Source organism: Mandrillus leucophaeus, unplaced genomic scaffold (assembly GCF_000951045.1).
Source record: "Mandrillus leucophaeus isolate KB7577 unplaced genomic scaffold, Mleu.le_1.0 Scaffold453, whole genome shotgun sequence".
Taxonomy (NCBI): Eukaryota; Metazoa; Chordata; class Mammalia; order Primates; family Cercopithecidae; genus Mandrillus; species Mandrillus leucophaeus.
In genome coordinates, this window is record NW_012104843.1 from 969,593 (window position 1) to 990,000 (window position 20,408).

Consider the following 20,408-nt stretch of genomic DNA (forward strand, 5'->3'; position numbering starts at 1 on the left):
CTGCAGTATGATAAGGACATCAAGAAAACCAGTATATTTGGCAGTGATGGTTACCACATGGGAAGGAGTGATTGATTTTATCTGTGAAAAGCCCTCAGCAACAGGTACCTGGGAGTGGTGTTGTCTGAGCTGGGATTTGAAAAGTGCACAAGAGTTTTCCAGGCAGACACTGCGGGGAGGGGTGGGACAAGCACTGAACAGGTGCAGGGACTGCATGAGCATGGGGGTAGCATATGGGCAGAAGGGTCATTGGGGGTGAATCTACAGATAGTCGGGAATTACTAGAGTGTAAAACTAAAGGGAAGTGGTGGCAAAGAATGAAGATAAAGAGGTAGACTGGGGTCGAATCAGAAAAACAACAGATGTCACATGATTAAAATTTGAATACTATCCCATGGACAATGAGGGGCTGATGAATAATTTTAAGAATGGCGAGAGCATTTTCAGCTGTGTATTTTATAAAAATTCAGCTTGTTGGGAGTGTGTGGCATATACTGGAGAGGGCAGAATCCAGGTTTGAGGGAATGAGTCAAATCAAACGGGAACATGAGCTGAAACTCAAATTGTGGCATGGTAGGAATAGGAGACTGAAAGAAAAATTTAAGCAGTTGTTTAGGAGATAAGGTGTCAGGCAGAGAGGCAGTGACTCAGCCAATATAGGCAAGATAGATAAAGAAATGTCTGTGACTTTGTTTTCCTATTTCAGATAGCATGTACCAAACATAGTTGTGACTTTCTTTGATGTTCATCACCTTGGAACAGTGACTACACTTTCACATACACTTCTAAGTGCAATCTTCCCTATTTCCCTGGGAGTTAGGTAATATTACAAAGGACTCATACATTGTATAGGGCCCAAATTCTCAGGGATTTGCTCATGTTCAAAATTGTACCCCAAAATACTTTAGGGAACCTTCTGGGTTGAAGACCAGCATATCGTTTCTCAGTAAGTCCAATAGAGTCAATCCCTGCACCCCCTTGGCATTAGATTGCTGTTTATGCATTTGAGCATAGGATTAGATTGGTGATTTGGATTTTGAACATGCTTCAATTAAAATGCTGCTCTTTAAGCATGAAAATTATTTGGACCCCAATGACATGTCACACTAAGCAAAGCCTGAAGAATGAAGGAGCAGAGACTAACTAGGTGGAGGTGGAGGAGCACCAGTTCATATTTCTAATTTCTTAGTTTCAGCTTGTTTGGAGCCTAAGATTGTTAGGCTTCTGGACTAAATGTACGATTTCTCTATCATACGCCCCTTCCTTTTCAACGTAGAAATCATGTAAGTTAAACATACCTTTGATATGAAGACTGCCTATCTCCTTTTGATGCAAAGAGCAAGACACATGCAACTGATAGATCCAGGACCCACTGTATCTCAGTTCTGTGATCCTAATTAAATACACTCAGCTGTACAAGTTCCCCATTGTTGTGTTAGAAGAAGTTCTCCTCATGATAGGAAATTGGAATGCATATTTCACCAACAGGATATGTGAAACTATATTTACTTTTTCCTTATAATTTGATTCTACCCAATGAATATAATGTGTAGAAAAATTTTCATTGAGGGAAGTACATTTAGTTGAGTTTAGGTTAATCAACATCCAGTGAAAATATAGTTGGCTGGCTGTTTTAAGTTGAATAAATAGCATGGTTTGGCTGTACTGCATATTGGTGAGTTCAGGAGTTTATCAGCCCTCCCATATAATGATTTTATGCTAATAAAATCAAGAGATGGATTTGTAAATCATACTAAACTGGCAGCAGTGCTACTGGGCATAAAATGCAATTCTTTTTTTTTTTTTTTTTTAATTAATTTCCTGGGTATCTCTAACCTTTTTTTTTTTTTTTTTTAATTAATTTCCTGGGTATCTCTAACCAGTAACCAGGATTGTTTTTTATCTAAGATATCTCTTCTTGTTTTGAGTAGCTCTACTTAGGAGAAAAATTACAGATCAGGGTTTTCTTAGCATGAAATTTAAGCAAAAAAAATTCAACACTTTGATCCAGCCGTGCTATTCTCTTGCCCTTTTTCATCTGAGAGGTGTTTATGACCAAAAAGCATTATTTAGAGCAATGATCTCTGAATCACTTTCTTCATATCCTTTTTGAGGAATACAGTACAACTCATTGATGTATGGAAGAAAAGATTTGGACTTCAACTTACATATATTTTCTAATAATACTTAAGGTCAGTATATGCATGCTTGTAATGATCTGCGTATGTAGAGCACTACATGATTATACATAAACACACATAGGATGGTTGTACCTTTTTAAGAACAGATGTCTTCTGAAAAATGTTTGAGACTACTGATCCCTAGAGCACTCTTTCTGGGTCAATGATTAGATTACTCTGGGACCTTTTTTTAAAACCACAGATTCCTGGGGCTGCTCCCAGAATATTCTAGTTAAATAGGTTGGTCCAGAACAGTGATTACCAAACATTAGAGTGCATCGGAGTCACCTGGAGAGTTGTTGCAGCTCTGGCTGCCAGGCCCCACCCCCAGAGGTTCTGACTCAGTAGGTCTGGGATGAGGCCTGAGAATTCACATTTCTGAGTTCCTCGGTGATGGTGGCTTGTCCAGGGACCCACTTGGAGAATTACTGCTCCAGTTTGGGACTCAGGACAACAGTGACTTCAGAGATCAGGTCATAAATACTGAGTTAGTTTGACCATCTTCTCCCTGAGACATTTCTGGCAGCTGTTTCATCATTATGTTTTCATTTGTTACTCCTGTTTCTATCATAGAGGCAGACAACTATTTTTCACACTCTCTCTCGTTTTCTCTATTGTGGTATAGAGGATAAGAGCACCAGTATTATATTCAGATAAATTCACATTTATGCAGGAAATTCATGCAGTTGGTTTAATTAAACCTAATATCAGCTCTATGAGGTGTTCATTTGTATGTAGAAAATTGAGATAGTCAAGTTCCTAATAATTTGGCTGCATTACAATATTTAGGAATAGAATAATACTACTGCCCATTAAAGAAGATTTTACTATCAATAAGAAAAATACATCTTTGTTTGTTGCAGTTCAGCCTTTTAAAAAATTAGGAATGCATAGATTGATATGAAATGAAGACGTGGTAAGTGTAATAAATCATAGAAACTTCAAGAACAAGATAACTTTTTTGCTTTGTAACATATAAAATATATCCATCGGCAAATAGCACTTCTTATAATAGAGCATAGCGTTAGCCATTTAAATGCCTGTGCAATGTGTAAAAACTGCTTGCTAGATTAAATTATGTAGAAGAGCATTTCTATAATGCTTAGTGTCTGATTCACTAAACATCACTGGCGCACTCAAAGTTTAAGAGGCATTATATACTTTTATTGTTTGGCAGGCAATTAAATGTAGAAGTCACTGTGATTTAAAAGAAGAAAGCAGAGCCTCTGCTATGTTGGTATAGTTTTTTTTTTAATACTCCTAAAATAATTATGTCTATTAAAACTCTCTTTCTGTTTATCCTTTGCATTGTGTAGTTTATAGCCATTTATTCTACACAGTTTTAAATTTGAAATAAATAAGATCATCTTAGAATTCATGTAATTTAGGAAAATAGAACATATAACATTAATTCTTTCGGGGGGTACTATAGCACTATTTTTTGACCTGCCTTCTCTATAGAGAGACCCATTTAATACTTTATGCATTTAATAAAGGCTGACTTAAATGGGGTCATTCTGTATTTGGAACAAATGAGAAAAATGTTCCAGAAAAACTCATCAAGGAGTATTACAGTCTTCTTACAAAATAACTTTAAATGACTGTAATTATAACAGGAAGAATGATTGCTAGTGTATGTAAGTCAATTTAACCTGTTAAAGGCAGAACAATTCAAAATGTGTGTGTATCTTACAAGTTTATGAAATTAACATTTGATTGTCCTCCACTGGCTTCTTAGAAACAGCACTTTCAAGAGCTTATTTACAATGCAAATCACTGAACAGTTCGTATATAAGCACCATAAATTGTTGTTTACTTACTTTCTAAAGCTTGGTGAAAATGTGTGACTACAGACCTTATTTGAATTGCTAGTCCTGCGCTGAAGCTCCTGTGACTTTGGTTGAGATTATGTGACCCTTTTAAACTGCCATTTGTAAAAATAAGAATGTACTGATCAGGATCCAATCAGGAGAGAGAAGCAACATAGTAATTTAACTAGGGAACATTTATTATAAAGACTAAGTAACTGTAACGGGGTATTAAAATACAAGAGATGGGTTAGTACAAACTAAGGAGAGCTCTGAAGAATGAGGGAATAGTGGATGTATGGAGCAGACGTTAGCCCAGGGCAGAGACAGAGCTCCAAGGAGGAGACTCTTTCGTTCCTGAGATCCAGGGGAAGGCTGTGGCTCAGTGGATGGCAGAGGAGTTACTATGGGGCTGCACCTGCAGGACTCAGAGGTAATGTGCCCTCTGATTGGCTGTGAAAGCTGTTCATAGGTGGTGTTCTGCTGAAGGTACTTGCTACAGAACCACTGGCACACTGTGCAGGGGCAAGCTGCTGCTACTGGAGCAGCCAGGCAGGGGGCGACCCTGCGTTGTGCACTGAGGGGCCTGCCAGGGAGCTAAGGGAGGCCACCCCTTCCTCCTGCAGGATCTCTCCTGTACCCTCTACTGATAAAACTTACCTTCTTGCTCACTAGGACAGAAAACGTAGTTAAAGCGTCTGGATACATTTTTGAAATGAAAAGTGGATTTAGAGCTAAGAGGTGTAGTACATTGATAACTGGCACAGGGAATATTGATGTTTGCCTTTAGAATTTTTTTTTAATTAAAATGAGGTAATACATGTTTATATTTGCATGGTTTTTGTTCTGTAACATGTTAATCAAATCAGACATGTTGAGATAAAAGTCTTACTGGTTGTGAGGAGTCAATGACATCATAACTATATTCTGCCTTAGGCACAATCTGACTGGCACGTGGTCTCTATTCGCGAAATGGTAGCTGTTGATACCAGAGAACTTTGTAGCTCACAGGTTGCCCTTAGACTGTCTGGCAGTGCTCTCACACAGTAGTGCTGATTGGTAACTTCAAGCTAAATAAACAGTCCCAGGTGATGGCTCTTACCCTCAAACCTGAAGAATACAAGTAGCAATCTTGAAGGATCTTGAAATCAATTTAGTGGTCTAGAGCCTCCTCTTAGAACAGAATGATAAATATTTGTTTATCTCAGTAGAGATAAATTTGGTTTTTAAAGTGTCCAAATTTTTTACGTGTATTGGGTCAAGATGTCATGACTATGAGTCACAATAAAAAAACAATTTTTAATATACTGCTTTAAATGGTGGACTCTTAATTCTTGTCAATTTGTTTTCTGTTGTTCTGTCTCCAGACCTGAAGCTTCAGTAGGATGTAGAATGGTCACATAAGGTTTCCTTTGGGGTGAAAATGGACCATTTTCTTTATAGCTTATGCCTTAATGATTTCATACTACTCTTGAATTAACTGAATCATCCTCAGCTGTTCCAAAGAAAGAACAAAGATAAATATCCTCCATTATGCAAGTGACAATATTTTATTTTCATGAATCAAGAATGACTTTTATCAACAACTAGCCTTGCTTTCTAATAATTGCCAGGAAAAAAAAAAAAGAATTCAGTGTCTGTAAACTGAAAGCCATAATTTGTGGACTTCATTAACATTTAACTTGCTTACAGTTTTCAGCCATACTAGAAAAATGAACAAGTTCATTGATTTCGTCACATTTTGCAGTTGATTCATCCTGGGATACACCAGGACAGGGCTGGATGGTTTGTGGACGAAGGTTAAGATTGTTTTCATTGTTCAGATGTTTATTATATTATGCTTCTTTTGGAAATTTCCAGGCAAAATAATTGCAGCCAGATTTTGCATAGAACTTTGGGGGATTCATTACCCATCCTTTTAAAAAGCCTTTATTGGGTGTTTATCATGCGTCCTGCTCTAAGGAATACCAAGGTGACCAAGATACAGTTATAATCAATATTGCTTTTGAGCAGAGTTGCTACTCTGCCTATGGGCTTTTCTCTTCTGAAACTCTATGATTTTCAGAAGAGAATATCGGGCCCAACTCCATTTCCTTTGATTTCTAAAACATATAGGATATGCGCATGTTGGATCCTGCCTTAATCCTAGCCCTTTGGGAGGCTGAGGCGAGAGGATCACTTGAACTTAGGAGTTCAAAATCAGCAATAAAGGGAGATCTCGTGTCTTTCAAAGGAAACAAAAAATTAGCTAGGCAAGGTGGCATGTGCCTGTGATCCCAGGTACTCTGTGGGCTGAGGTGGGAAGACTGCTTGAGCCTGGGAGATCAAGGCTGTAGTGAGCTAGGACTGTGCCACTGCCACTGCACTCAAGCCTGAGCGGTAGAATGAGATCTTGTCTTGAAAAACACGAAGAATAAAAGACATGTGGGTCTGCACTTCAATAACAGCACAGACTAGCTGCAGTTTTTAGTTGGAGTAAATGTGCAAACTTACAGCAGCCCACTAAGGCAAGAGTATCCATAAAGATATATGTGTATATGTGTGTGTGTGTATGTATGTATGTGTATATGTGTGTGTGTGTGTGTATATATGTATGTATATATATATATATATTTTTTTTAAGACGAAGTTTCGATCTTGTTGCCCAGGCTAGAGTGCAATGGCGTGATCTTCGCTCACTGCAACCTCTACCTCCCGGGTTCAAGTGATTCTCCTGCCTCAGCCTCCTGAGTAGCTGGGATTACAGCCATGCGCCACCTGGCTAATTTTATGTTTTTAGTAGAGACAGAGTTTCTCCATGTTGGTCAGGCTAGTCTTGAACTCCCGACCTCAGGTGATCCGCCCGCCTCAGCCTCCCAGAGTGCTGGGATTACAGACATGAGCCACTGTGCCCAGCCCACAAAGATGATTTTAAAACATATTTCAGTTTTAATCTAGAATGCACTGGGCTCCCACTGAATCAAGCTTGTTGACTTGGAGTGTGGTCACATACTATCATAAGATGCTACTGAATGGGTCGTAAACCTCATTGCTCTGTTCTGAGGGATACTGTTGAGAACTCTGTTCATTAACTTTCGGCAATTGCTTCTTCCTAGGGTTCTGGGAAGGGAGATAGTTCTCTCTGAATTTAGGGTTAGTGTAGTTGTGTATCTTCTTGGTCTCCAGTTTGGGAGATACTATGCTGTAGCGTTAAGAATATGGGTCCCTTATGACTGCATGCCTGGATTCAAGTATCTGCCTCACGACTGTCCAGCTTTGAGATCTTGGGCAGGCTATGTAACCTTCTATGCCTTGGTTTCTGTATCTGTAAAATGAGGATCATAGTATCTACCTCATAGAGTTGGTGTGAGGATTAAACAAGTCCTGGGTAAATGTTAGTCTCTATTATCACATTTATATATTATAGGTACTGTAAATTGTATGATCAATCATATTTTCTTCTTTGCACTGGCTACCCCAAAACTCCAAGTGAAATCTGTGGATAACATCCGGTACATGAACTTAGTGACTTTTTAAAAAAATGTTTTTGGTGGTAGGTGGGTGGAGTCCTAGCCACATTTCTAGTGTCCTTTTCTTTGTTCTACTTCCCTTGCCTTTTAAGTTATACTTTTAACAGTTTTATCAATTTAATTTTTTATGTTATTGTGTTGAATTGCATGTCTGGGAACAGTATAGGAATCATCATTGTCATCAATTACCTGAGTATTTGCCATCCAGTGACACTTCTTTTTGCTTAGTAACTCATTCGTATCCAGAACCTGTGTGTTGTATTCAACGTTGCTAAGGAAAAGCCTTTCCCCAGGTATGATGGAGATATCAGGTACACGTGTGTGTGTGAGAGAGAGAGAGACAGAGACAGAGGCGGAATGAGTGATGCAGACCACCACCCCACCCAGCTTGTATCAGCTTTCCTCCATCTTGTATATGACTTTGGTTCAGTCGTGGTTCCCCTCTATGAAACAGAAATAATTTTCTTTGATTTAACAGAGGAATACAGTACGGCCATGGAGTGCTGGGAGCCAGCCCAGGTGTGACCGTTCTAGAGAAAACATAGGGGGTCTGTTGCTGACCATACTCCTGTGGATGATGGCAAAATGCGTCTGTGTTATTCAGAAAATCAAGAAGACTGTATTTTTAGAAATGCTCCCTTTTACTGTGTTTCAGGGGACTTTGCCTCCTTATCATATTTGTTTCATTGTCCCCCATAGTATTTACTTGAAGAACCTCCGTAACCGCCTGTTCTTGGCACTTCCATGTTTAATAGAGGCACCGGCAGGGTGTTACCTATATGAATGCTCCCAACTCTTCATCTTCTCATGAGGTGCACTTGGAAGTTTTCAATTATCTATTCCAACTAGTTGCAATGAAATGAACTCCTGAGAGTGCTTTGTTCTGTGAGGTATATCTGGCAAGAAGGATTGAAGAACTGATAACAACTGATGCTGGTTGAGCATGGCTGACTCTTGTTACACTGACTTTATATTTGCTGTCTTATTTAACTGTCAGAAATACCACGTGAGGTACATGTTATTTCTGTTTTATAGATAAAGAAACTAGACTTGTTTCTAAGTGATTTGTCGAAAATCACCAAGCTAACAGTGGAAGAATTGGAATATGCCTGTGTTTTACTCAGAATCTATGCATTTTGCTACTACCCGAAGCTGTCCTGAAAACTGAAAGCTGAGTTATTCTTTCTTTACTTGGTTATTTTAATTGTGATGTAATTTACTTTAACTCATCTTATTTTATCCCAATAAACCATATTTGTTATTTTGGGGGGTCCCATATCTGTTGAATGAAGGCTAGGGGTGGATCTGAAAATTGGTGTGCAAGGAAATGTATCCTCATTGGGCAATATGAAATTCATAGTTTATCCCATTTTCCGGTAGTTCAATAATCCTTCATGAGTCCAGAAAGAACCATATCATACTTTATTTGTTTCGTTTCAAGTGATAAGGACAGCTTTGTGTAATGGGAAAATTACAACCTCGCACCAGTGGTGTATTAGTCTTCTGAGTTTGCTCTCAGCCACACGTGCATGCTTTTGCTTTATATGTGCTTCTATTATAGTGCAATAGTGGTTTTGTAAACCAGGTCTGTAGCCAGCCTTAAGTTGTTTTGTGGATGCTTATCACTATTTCTCACTGTTTAAGATCACACTGTAGGACTTTCATCTGAGTGCTATCTGTTTCCACTGGGGGACCTTCTCTGTCAAAATTGAGGATTTCATTCTTTTTGAATATTATTAGTGCTGTTGCTATTTGAGCTTATTGCTACAATACCGAAGCTGTTTTCTGCATCAAAATTAGAGTTTGCAACCAAGAGACGCTATTTCTCATAAATGTTTGCAGTCTTCTAACATGTTTTCATACCCCAAATTGGAAAGTTGTTAGTATTATGCATTTTAAACAAATCCATTTTGTTTCTGGAATTGTTAAAACTCAGTAAGAGGGCAATATAAATGACCAGTTGTTGTCAAATGAAATATTGAATTAAGGCTGTATCTTTGGAGTTGTTTTGTTCTCAATGGAGTGTTTAGTTGAAACAAGTAATTGCTAAAAGTGTTAGAGAAGACAGTGTCCAGGGACACTAATTTCACCATCAGATCTGGAGCTAACAACTAAGACAAAGCTAGAAAGTTGGGACAGACAGTTTGAGGTTTCTTGATGCTATCCTGTTTAACATTGTTTATTGGAGCCTTGGAGGCAGATGTAGAAAGCATGCTCATCAGATTTGCAGACAACACAAAGCTAGGTAAGATGGCTATTACCAGGATTGAATGACAATGTCAGAGTTGTAGGATGGAGTGATGCACTAACAGCAGGAGGTGGGATTTAGTAAGCATAAATGGTTTGAATTCAGAAAACTGTTTACTTTGTTAGAAAAGTGGAGAGAGACTCAACGGCAGTGGTGTGCAAAAGCCGTATGGGATTTCAGGCTCACGGAAGCTGAGAATGGACCAGCGCCCTCTCTGCACTGAGAAGAGAATGCGATCAAGGGCAGCAGCCCCTTGAATTCTAAACAGCTGCCAGGATGCTTGAAGGGCCTGTAAACCTTTTAGTAGCAGGAATTGCAGGGAGCAAAGCATACTTTGCCTGTTGCCTGGAGAAGTGAAGACTTAGAACATGACAGCTCTTTTCAAATAATCAGCTTTCCAGTGCCAAAGCTAAGATTTTTCTTTTTTCTTTTCTTTTCTTTTCTTTCTTTTTTTTTCTTTCTTTTTTTTTTTTTTTTTTTTTTACTATTTTTTCACAGGATAGAACAAAGATAAATGGGTATACATTTCAAGAAGCAGGGTTTGGGCCTTTTTAAGGGGGGGATGTTCTACATAGTCAGGATGCTTTACAGAATTCTGAGTGCCTCATCTGTTCAGAGGCTGGCTGGCTGGGAGGTTGTACAGTTGACCTAAGCATTTGGATAGAAGCTGGACCAGGTGACCTCTAACATCTGTTTTCGCTCTGAGGTTGGACAATGGCTGTTTTACTTACCTTCTTGCCAACAGGACACACATTGTGGACATAATGTACAAATATTCTTAAATTCATGTTTTCTTGAACCAGAACACTTAATTGTCATCAGTGGCAAACAATTATAATTTTTTGAATTAATATGATTAATAGCATTATATGATGGATAGTAGAATTTTCATAATAATAAGATCAATTTAATTAATCAGTTCCCCATGTGAAACATGGAGATAAGATCTGATACAAAAAAAGTAACAGGAGGCATTCAAGAGGATATGGGATGGGACAAAATCATTAATGTGCTGAATGCTATTGATGCTGAAACAGCTGAATTGCTATGTATATGCTGCATTTTCTATTATTCTTTGTTTTTTTCATTTAAGTAGTTTCATTTCTAGTACCAGAATTAAGCAGATGTTTACCACATGCTTAGTTTTGAATTTATTTTTGCCTTTAAAACTTGTATGGACTGTAAGTGAATTTATCATCTCTTTTAATTTTGAGACCTCAAATCACCAAAGTATTAAAGTAAAACCTTGTTTCTTTGTTAGATTTGGAATAAGTATTTGGAAAATATTTTGCAAGTTGTGCCATGGTTTGTACTGCATCTTGTCCTCTACTATTGTGCCAGGATTGTGGTGAAAGCATTTCTTGTTTCATTTTTTTGGACAAATTATAAGTGTTTTTTCTTTATTGAAAACATGTTGAACATTTAAGTCAGTTCTCTTAAAATTTTGAATGCAAGAGCAATTTTTCAAATTCCTATACATCTGGAAACTACAGATTTTTAATTTGCTTAGGTCTTACTTTCTTTTTTTTTTTTTGACATAGAGTCTCACCCTGTCGCCCAGGCTGGAGTGCAGCGGCATGATCTCAGCTCATTGCAACCTCCACCTCTCAGGTTCAAGCGATTCTTCCACCTCAGCCTCTTGAGTAGCTGGGATTACAGGCACCCGCTATCATGCCTGGCTAATTTTTGTATTTTTGTGGAGACAGGGTTTCACCATGTTGGCCAGGCTGGTCTCGCACTCCCTACCTCAGGTGATTCGCCCACCTCAGCCTCCCAAAGTGCTGGTATTACAGGCATGAGCCACCATGCCTGGCTAGGTCTTACCTTCAGTTGGCTTCTACCAACATTAGATTGCTTTTGGAGAGCTGCATAATATGGCGGTGTGGGTGAGGCATAGTTAATATTCAGCAGCACTCAGCAAGGGATCAGTAAGTGTTGGATGCGCAGCTCCTGAGTAGAAAGACCTAATCAGATTTAGTTTGGCATCAAACTTGCCATCAAGTCTAAGGCTTCCTGCAATCATCATAGCTTATTCCAGAGGTCTGGTTGGTATTTACATTACTTTTTATTCTTCTACAATTTAGGTGGCTGCCTCTTTGATGAGCCGTATAGCACATGTGGATATAGTCAATCTGAAGATGATGACTTCAACTGGGAGCAAGTGAACACCTTGACCAAACCGACTTCTGATCCATGGATGCCATCAGGTTTGCGTTCAGTTTTAAGTTTTGTTTTAAAATAAAGAGGAACACAAGAGTCTCAATCACAGAATGTGTTCACTGGATATTGGTTAAATGAGTGAAGGTGTTGGTCTTTGGATGTGGCAGTCAAAGTTGGATTAGCTAGTGAGAGTGGTGCAATTAAGAGGATAGGTTATAAAAGTTTTATCTCTCTCCCCTTAAAGTCTAAATTATACTTCTTTTATTTGCAAGTACCCCTTAGCTAGATTAGTGGGCATTACCCAGTTGATCTTTTCCCAAGCAGCAGATATGAGAAAAAGATTGAGATCTCTGCTGGCAAATGTGTCTAAGGGGTGAAACTCCAGTTGGGGAATCCAAATAACAGTCTCCATCCATCCCAGATAGGAGGCCTTGGTGGGGGACTTTTCTCAGCCTCAGGGGCTGAGAGATCTAGGAGAATATCCAGTGATCTTGAAAGTGTTCTGAAGATGAAATGGCAATGCATAAATGTGGGTATTTTTTCCACTGAGGAAATGCTTAGCGAATTTCTAATGAGTGAAAGATGTGTTCCACTGAACACCAAAAAGAATTCTACTTCTTATTGGGAGGGGAAAGTAGGAAGATGGTGGCTAGTGAAGTCTAATCAACTTGGAGCTTGATTATTGCAATGGACCCTTTTTCAGGCTATGACACTGGACGTCCCTTTAGGACTTTAGGTCTGCAGATTCGGTGATGAGTTTGCTCCATTCAGGTTTCAAACTGTGAAACATGTTCTGATTTGGATTTCAGATACAACACAATTTTTATACTTTTTAATGAATGCAAAGTTTTTCATTAATGCTCCAAAGCATAGGAATAATTACATTTAGTAAGTAATCTTGTAAAGGTAGCTTTTAAACGTGAAGTAGAGTTGAATGTTGTCACCAAGCTTTGACGGTATGATGCCCACTGTGTTCCTGCCCTCTCCTTCCCACATTTAACTCCTTGTAGCTTCAGAGAAGGGAGCATTGAGCTCTTTATCACTATGGCTTCACTGGACTCCAAGCCCTTCTAGCTGTTGGTTATCTTCTTGCAGCTGCAGCTCACACCCTCCTTTTCTGTGTCTTCTGTTCTCTTGTATATGTGTGTGCTGTTGAATAGGACTATTTAAATCAGCTTTAGTTGCTTTTCCAAATTCCAGTTCCTGCTTCTGTTCCTGTCAGTGATAACGACAGGGGAAGAGGAGAACACAGCTGCGCTCCTCCTGTGGGGCCATCGTTTCCCAAAACAGTGTCTCCCCCGAGGGCCTTTTGGTCTTTTCTGCCCTCTCAAGAGGACCCTGCCTGTGTCTAGGGAGGCTGGGCTGGCTAAGGCCATGAGAGTGGGGAGGCCCTTAGATTAGTCGTGGTAGATTGCCCCAGAAGAATGCACTCACTCTTGCTTTGTCTATTAACTCCTCGTTTGATAAAAAATTTGAAATATTTCACATTAGGTAGTTGATTTCATTATTTTTGTTCTTAAATCGAAACTTGACTTGAAAAAATTAAGTTTTACAAAGAAGCCCAAGTATTTCAGAGTCTTTTCTAGCCTCTTCTGACTCTATTTCTGCCACAGGATAACTCACCTCCCTTGGTAAATGAGGCCAAAGAAATCATTTCTTGTCATCGTCTTGTTCTTTTCTTTTTTTCAGTGGCCCATCTTAGACTAAGTTGTCAACTTTAAAATATTAAAAGCATAGGTTTCTAGTACAGGCCGTTAAAAAAGTGGTAGTAAAGATCAAAGCCCAGGTGTATCCTGGCACAGCCAGTTAGGTAACGGAAAGAACAAAGGTGAATGAAGAGGAAGTGAGGCCGCACATATATGGCCTTTGAAGGCTCTTCTGACTTGAGAAGAATGACATGGAGGCATTTATATGTTTTCTTATGATTTAGTCTTCTGTTGATGAATGGTATACTTGATAATTAATATTAGGCCTTTGTAGCATAAGATCTCTAAGTGGTACATCTTGCAACACTTTCGTCAAGTCTGTCTTATTTCTGATAGTTCCAGAAGGTGTGTTTTGGACCCTTACCCCCAAACGGATTGCAACTCATTGTTTGGATCTGAGAGTGGTTTAGGTGTCAGCGTGTGAGTGAGGAAAGGGAAGCACTGGCAGTTCCCCCACCCCTCTGGCTGTGCTTATGCGCAGGGGTGCAGCTCAGATTTCTGAAAACTGTCCTTGCTCCATCAGATTAAATGTTTTTGCCATAATATAGAACTGAAAATACGGGTATTTCTTTTTTTTTTTTCTTTACTACTCGTTAAACAAACTTTAGTCATTAGAAATTGTTTTTGGGCCCCAGTGTATACTAAACATGATGGTAATTATTGTAGGAGATGAAGGATTATAAGAAGTGACTTTTTTCTCTTTAGGAACTTATCTACTTGGGGAAGAAAAGTTACAAAAATACAATTAGCGAACAATCTAAAATGATATGTAATTAAGTGTGCTGTAGACTGGAAGTGTTCTAAAAGCAGTTTCTCAGTATAAACCCAGTATTTTATAAAAGAATGTGGAGCTGTACCCAGCTGACCCATCGGCCAAAGTGAGGAGTTCCATTCTCAAAGCAACATTGTTAGAAGTGAGGAAACAGTGTCTTCTAAACATGCATGTACTATCCTAAAGTCTAGATTTTTAAACTGAGTCTCCAATATGTGTATACAGCCATAAGTTTTAAGTGCTACTTAGTTTCAGGGGTGTTCACCTTCTTTTTCTTCTTCTCCTCTTCCATTAATGTGTGCAATGTGATTTATTCCTTTCAAAAACTGATTCCAAGGCTGGTTTTCCCACGCTAAAACAGAAATGACTCTTACGAATTTCTCAGAGTAAATGGGTAGGAAAATCAGATAGAACCATAGCTTTTTGAAGGCAAATTTTCTACACCTTTATGTCAAATACTATTGGATTTATTCTTTCATGGGTATGTGTATCTGTCTCATGTATATAGGTTGGTTCGGTAACACTTTAGAGACCGAGAGTTGGCAAACTGTCCTACTGATCAAATCCAGCTTGCTGCCAGTTTTTGTGTGGCGTGTGAGCTAAGAGTGGTTGTTACATATTTTAATAGTTGTAAAAAAGCAAAAAGAATAATAAGATTTTGTGATGTGAAATTCAAAATGCAACGTTCACAAGTAAAGTTTTACTAACACACAGCCATGCCCATTTGTTTAAATGGTGTCAAGTGGTTGGTTTCAAGCTACAGTCACAGAGTTTAGTAGTTGCAATAGACACTGGTCCACAAAGCATAAGATATTTATACTCTGGCCCTTTACGGAAAAATGTTGCTGATACCTGTCTTAGACCATTTTGGCATCAGCATGTAATTGTTGTTTTGGACCCATGGTTTATATTGTTGTTGTTTTCTATATTCATGTAATTATTAATCTACAAACATTTCACATTTTCTCTCACTTTCAGAAGATGTGTTTTCTAAACATGGGGCTATTAAAATCAGTAAGAAAAAAAAAACATGATTAGAGATTTCCTCTATCATTGCCTTAAATTTGCTACCTCTTGAAAAGCATTGTGGTGTGATTTTCTTCATTTTTTTTAGTACCTAAATCTTTGTCACACTCCTATAACTCTAATAAGTGAGTAATTCATCAAGGGCCGGGTGTGGTGGCTCATGCCTGTCATGCTGGCACTTTGAGAGGCTGAGGTGAGAGAATTGCTTGAGTCCAGCAGTTCGAGACCATCCTGGACAACATGGGAAGACCCCATCTTTATAAATGAAGAGTAATAATTCATCAAGATGGATTTAAAAGTTATGACAATGAGAGACTAACATGTCATTCTAATTTTTAGCCTTTTACTTTTTCTGTGTCTTTTTAAAAGCTAGTGTTCCAGCGTATAGATTTGTTTCCCTATATCCTCATGTGTGAGGTTATTTTTAACCACATTTAAAAAGCTAAAATGCAGTTTGGAGCTTTAGGCAAGCTGACTTGATAACCACTCTGGAGCAGTGATGTTAGCTCTGGAAATACATATTTAGGGCAAATAAATACTAAATGCTGTTTAAATTTTTGTATTTCAGGTGAACTTGCATGTCACAGTAGATTAAACTTTTGCTGCTAGCTCTGAGTCATCACGGTTTTTTGGTGGTGAAACCATGCCAAACCTAATTTCTCTTTTATCAGTGAGTGAGTGATTCATTTCATATCAGTTGATCTTCTCTATTAGCAATGGGGAAATTTCTTTCTTTTTTCTTTTTTTTTAAATTTTTATTTTTTTGAGGCAGAGTTTTGCTCTTTCACCCAGGCTGGAATGAAGTGGCACGATTTCAGATCACTGCAACCTCTGCACCCCCCACCACTTCCCGTCCTGGTTCAAGTGATTCTCCTGCCTCAGCCTCCCAAGTAGCTAGCTGGGACTACAGGCACCTGCCACCACGCCCAGCTAGTTTTTGTATTTTTAGTAGAGACGGGGTTTCACCGTGTTGGCCAGGCTGTTCTCGAACTCCTGACCTCAGATGATCCACCTGCCTCAGCCTCCCAAAGTGTGGGGATTACAGGCGTGAGCCACTGCGCCTAGCCTACAGTGGGGAAATTTCTTGAACTTTATCATAAGGATTGCTACTTTGAGCACAAAAATCTTGATATAGTAACTGGTGTATTTTGTTAGCACTCTTGCATTCTATCACTTTATATACTGTAGCACATTCTATAATTATCACATAGATTAAAAACTTTAAAAAGGGTTTTATGATGTATAAACACCTACCTGGTTTGATAATGTGGTATTTTGTATACTTGTACCTCAGTGTTCCAGTTCTATACAACTGATACTTAATAGATTCTATATGCTTAAAAATATAACCCTGTTTTATACAAAAATTAAATAAATTCATCTACAATACTAAGAATGTAAAGGTAACTTATAATCATAGCTATAACCATAGCTCTTTGATACTCATGACATGTATTTATAGTCTGTGTTGTCCCCTTAAGTTTTCTTACCTCTAAAAGGCTGTAATTGAGTGAAAGTGGATATCGGTGTTGTGATAACATAATTCTCTAGTATTTTTCCAGTAGTATAGCATGGAACTACATAAAGCTCATTTAGCTTTCCATGTCTTAGTTATACCTGTGGGGAGTTGGGAATGATGCTGCTGCTAATTTTCATGGAGATGTTGTGACTAAGAATCGAATCATGTCGGTGGGTGCCCGCATGAAAGACAGAGAGGAAAGTGTCAGGATGGGGCAGCAGTGTGCACTCTGTGTGATGACCCAGAAAATAGAAAAATGACTACATATATTTGTTTAGAGTCAGTTTCACATTTGGGAAGGAAGATGGATTGACAGACAAAGTAATTGAAGTTTTCTTTTCGGATGCACTTATCAGGCACATTTTCCTTGTGCTAGGGAAGACTTCCCTATTTATTCACACTTCAGGGCTTATTCAGGTCTTAGAGAGTAATGAAGGGAAGATGACAGTGGGCTTGAACATACTTTTCCCCTCTTAAATTTCAGCATGTCTCCAGTGAGAAATGTTTTTGGCACAGAATGTTCAGACAGTTCTCTAATTATCCTATTCGTTCTTTCAAATCAGTCAACATTCAACAAATGTTTATTAAACACCTGCTATGTGCTGTGCATTGTTTTAGATGCCTGAGATTTTTCACTAAGTAAAACAAAGATCCTCTTCTCAGCCTACCTTATCTTCTTAGTCTGATAAGATCGTTCCTGGATGGGCTTACGATTATGTGCTAGAAAACCACATTTCCCACATTCGTTCATTCATTCATTCATTTATTGAGACGGAGTCTCGCTCTTTTGCCCAGGCTGGAGAGCAGTGGCACAATCTCGGCTCACTGCAAGCTCCGTCTCCAGGTTCATGCCATTCTCCCGCCTCAGCCTCCCGAGCAGCTGGGGCTACAGGTGCCCGCCACCATGTACAGCTAATTTTTTGTATGTTTAATAGAGACAGGGTTTCACCGTGTTAGCCAAGATGGTCTCGATCTGACCTCGTGATCCGCCTGCCTTGGCCTCCCAAAGTGCTGGGATTACAGGTGTGAGCCACCGCTCCTGGCCGCCACATTTAGTAATGACTTTCTAGTCATGAGTATTTAAGAGGTAATCCAAAATATAGTTCATCAGACCCAGCACATTAAAGCATCAAATCTAGCTTTCCATATAGCTTTCTTTAAAAAAAAGTAAGATAAAAAGGCTAAATCTTAGGCAAGTAACTGCACAGTATTTTCAGATCAGTCTGCCTTGGAAAACAAAGTAATCTTGTATATGTACATGACACTAAGCAATTAACAACATTTGCTTTTTTGCTCTGTATCATTTGGTCGTCATGATGGGCCTGAGAGATTGGGTGGCATTATCCTCATTTTACAACATAGGAAACTGAAGTTCAGAAAAAGAATACTTTACCCAGGCATCTGTGGGAGAATGACAGCCTTCACTTTTGTTCTTTGGAGTACCCTTGCGTATTCTCTTCACGTGAGAACATGCATCTGGGGAAGAGGCTAGTCTTTCATTTCAGGTGCATACATTTGGATCTTCTTGAAATGACCCTGCAGGCTGTTGACCGTGGGTCTACATGCCCTGCCCAGGTCAGCTGCTGGCTCTATCAATGTGTAGCTGTTGACCTTGGGCAAGTTCTGAAGCTCCCCATTTTAGTCCTATTATCTGTAAAATATTAGTAATAGCTGTTCGTGGAATGACTCCCATGGTCCTGGCTGTAGGGGCTAGAGCTGTAGCAATGGAGTTTCTAGCCTCTTGATGGTTAAATCCCATGGAGGAGGCAGGCAGTCCACAGGTAAATGGAGAAAATAGACTGTCACGGTGGGAAGTGCCAAGAGTGCTGAAGAGGAACCGGGATAAAGCTTTAGAGAGCCATGGGCGCTGCGGACAAGGACAGCTTTTCTGAGGATGCATCTTTGAGTAAAGACCTGAATCCTGTCAAGGCCAGGAGGCCATGGAGGCTGAGTGATCCAGCATAGGGAAGGGCAGGGGCGTGCTCTGCTGGAGCTGGGGGTGGGAGTCAGACCACATAGGACCCTGGAAGCCATGGGAAGACGTTTAAAACCTACCTCAAAGGGTTACTGACCAGGTGAGACCCAATAATACACACCAGGAGCTTAGCCTTCAACCTGGCCCAGTGCAATGTTCAACAGATTTATTCCCTTTATTAGTATTATTAAATAATGTGGAGGCAATTTGGTATGAATTAATCTCTGAGCTTAATTTTGACTCAGCTAAATGGGCAGCTTTTGGTAAATTCTTATTTTCTCTTCTGAATTACGCCAGGTAAGAAATAGAAGATGGAAATCTTCATCTAATTTTTGATTGGATTAAAAAGCCCCAAGCTGAAAGAAGTCTATTAAAATACAATAATTAAAAAAAAATCTTTAATCAGTATATTTGTTTCAAAACTCTATTAATATCTCACAAAATTTTCAGATATTTAGATGCAGCAGTGCCTGTTTTTTTAAGAGCCAAGATTTGTTTTTAATTTGTAAAAAATTAATGTGGAATTTGCATACAATAAAATACACTGATTTTTTTCTCCTTCTTTTATTTTAGGTTCAGGGGATACATGTGTAGGTTTGTTAAATGGGTAAATTGCGTGTTGCTGAGGCTTGGTATACAAATGATCCCATCACCCAGGTAGTGAGCATAGTCCTCATAGGTAGCCTTCCAGCCCATACCCCCATCCCATCATTCCCCACAAGTAGTCCCTATTGTCTATTGTTCATTCCCATGTTTGTGTCCATCTAACAGTGCTTTTTATCTGGATGGTAGGATTTGAGGTTATTGCCCCATCGTTTCTATCTGATACATTTCCTTTATGACCAAGTCTAACTTTATAATAAAAATTAACACTTAAAATATTTGGGAGGTGGGCATTGAATTTGACTTTTTTTTAGTTGAATCTGAATAATTCCAGTCACTGAATCCAAGAAACGAAAACTGAATTACTATCACTCCTTGAATATCTCATTCAGTTGTCCACACTGAGACTCCCACCTGAGATCTAGCTGTAATATAATCACTAGTGAGTATTCATCCTCCCTAGGTCTTACTCAGACCACCTTGTTGAGGCTTAGAATGAGTTTACAGTCAGGTTTTATATGGTGAATGATGAGACAAAGCAAAATAAATTGGACTGGAGTTGTAGTCTCTCAGCAGTTTTGAAATTACAAAATTTAGAAAAATAACTTTAGATGATTATGAAAAAACAAACCATTTCATGTCAGTGACCTATGGGGAGCACTTAGTGAAACACCACAGGCTCTGTGTAGCCTCATTTCCACATGTGTGGACACCGTGTGCCCCTTCAGTGGTCCTCACTGGTTGTGTGGGTAACGGGTGTACAAGGGAGGGTTCTTCCCATGAGGGAGATGCTGGGTGATGGAGCCAAAGGTAGGGATCACGTTTCATGTTAATTAGGAAGGAAGGAAGGAAGGAAGGAAGGAAGGAAGGAAGGAAGGAAAGAAGGAAGGAAGGAAGGAAGG

At 39.1% G+C, this 20,408-nt stretch overlaps 1 protein-coding gene across 2 annotated transcripts in view; it reads left to right on the plus strand.

The window, feature by feature from the left end:
* Positions 1 to 20,408, plus strand: part of PTPRM (protein tyrosine phosphatase, receptor type, M) — a 704,023-nt gene that overhangs the window by 16,028 nt on the left and 667,587 nt on the right. For both annotated transcript variants that reach the window (XM_011994359.1, XM_011994360.1), the window contains exon 2: positions 11,830 to 11,952. In XM_011994359.1, coding sequence (XP_011849749.1) covers positions 11,943 to 11,952 — 10 coding nt within the window. In that variant the 5' untranslated portion in view covers positions 11,830 to 11,942. The remainder of the gene's footprint in view (positions 1 to 11,829; positions 11,953 to 20,408) is intronic.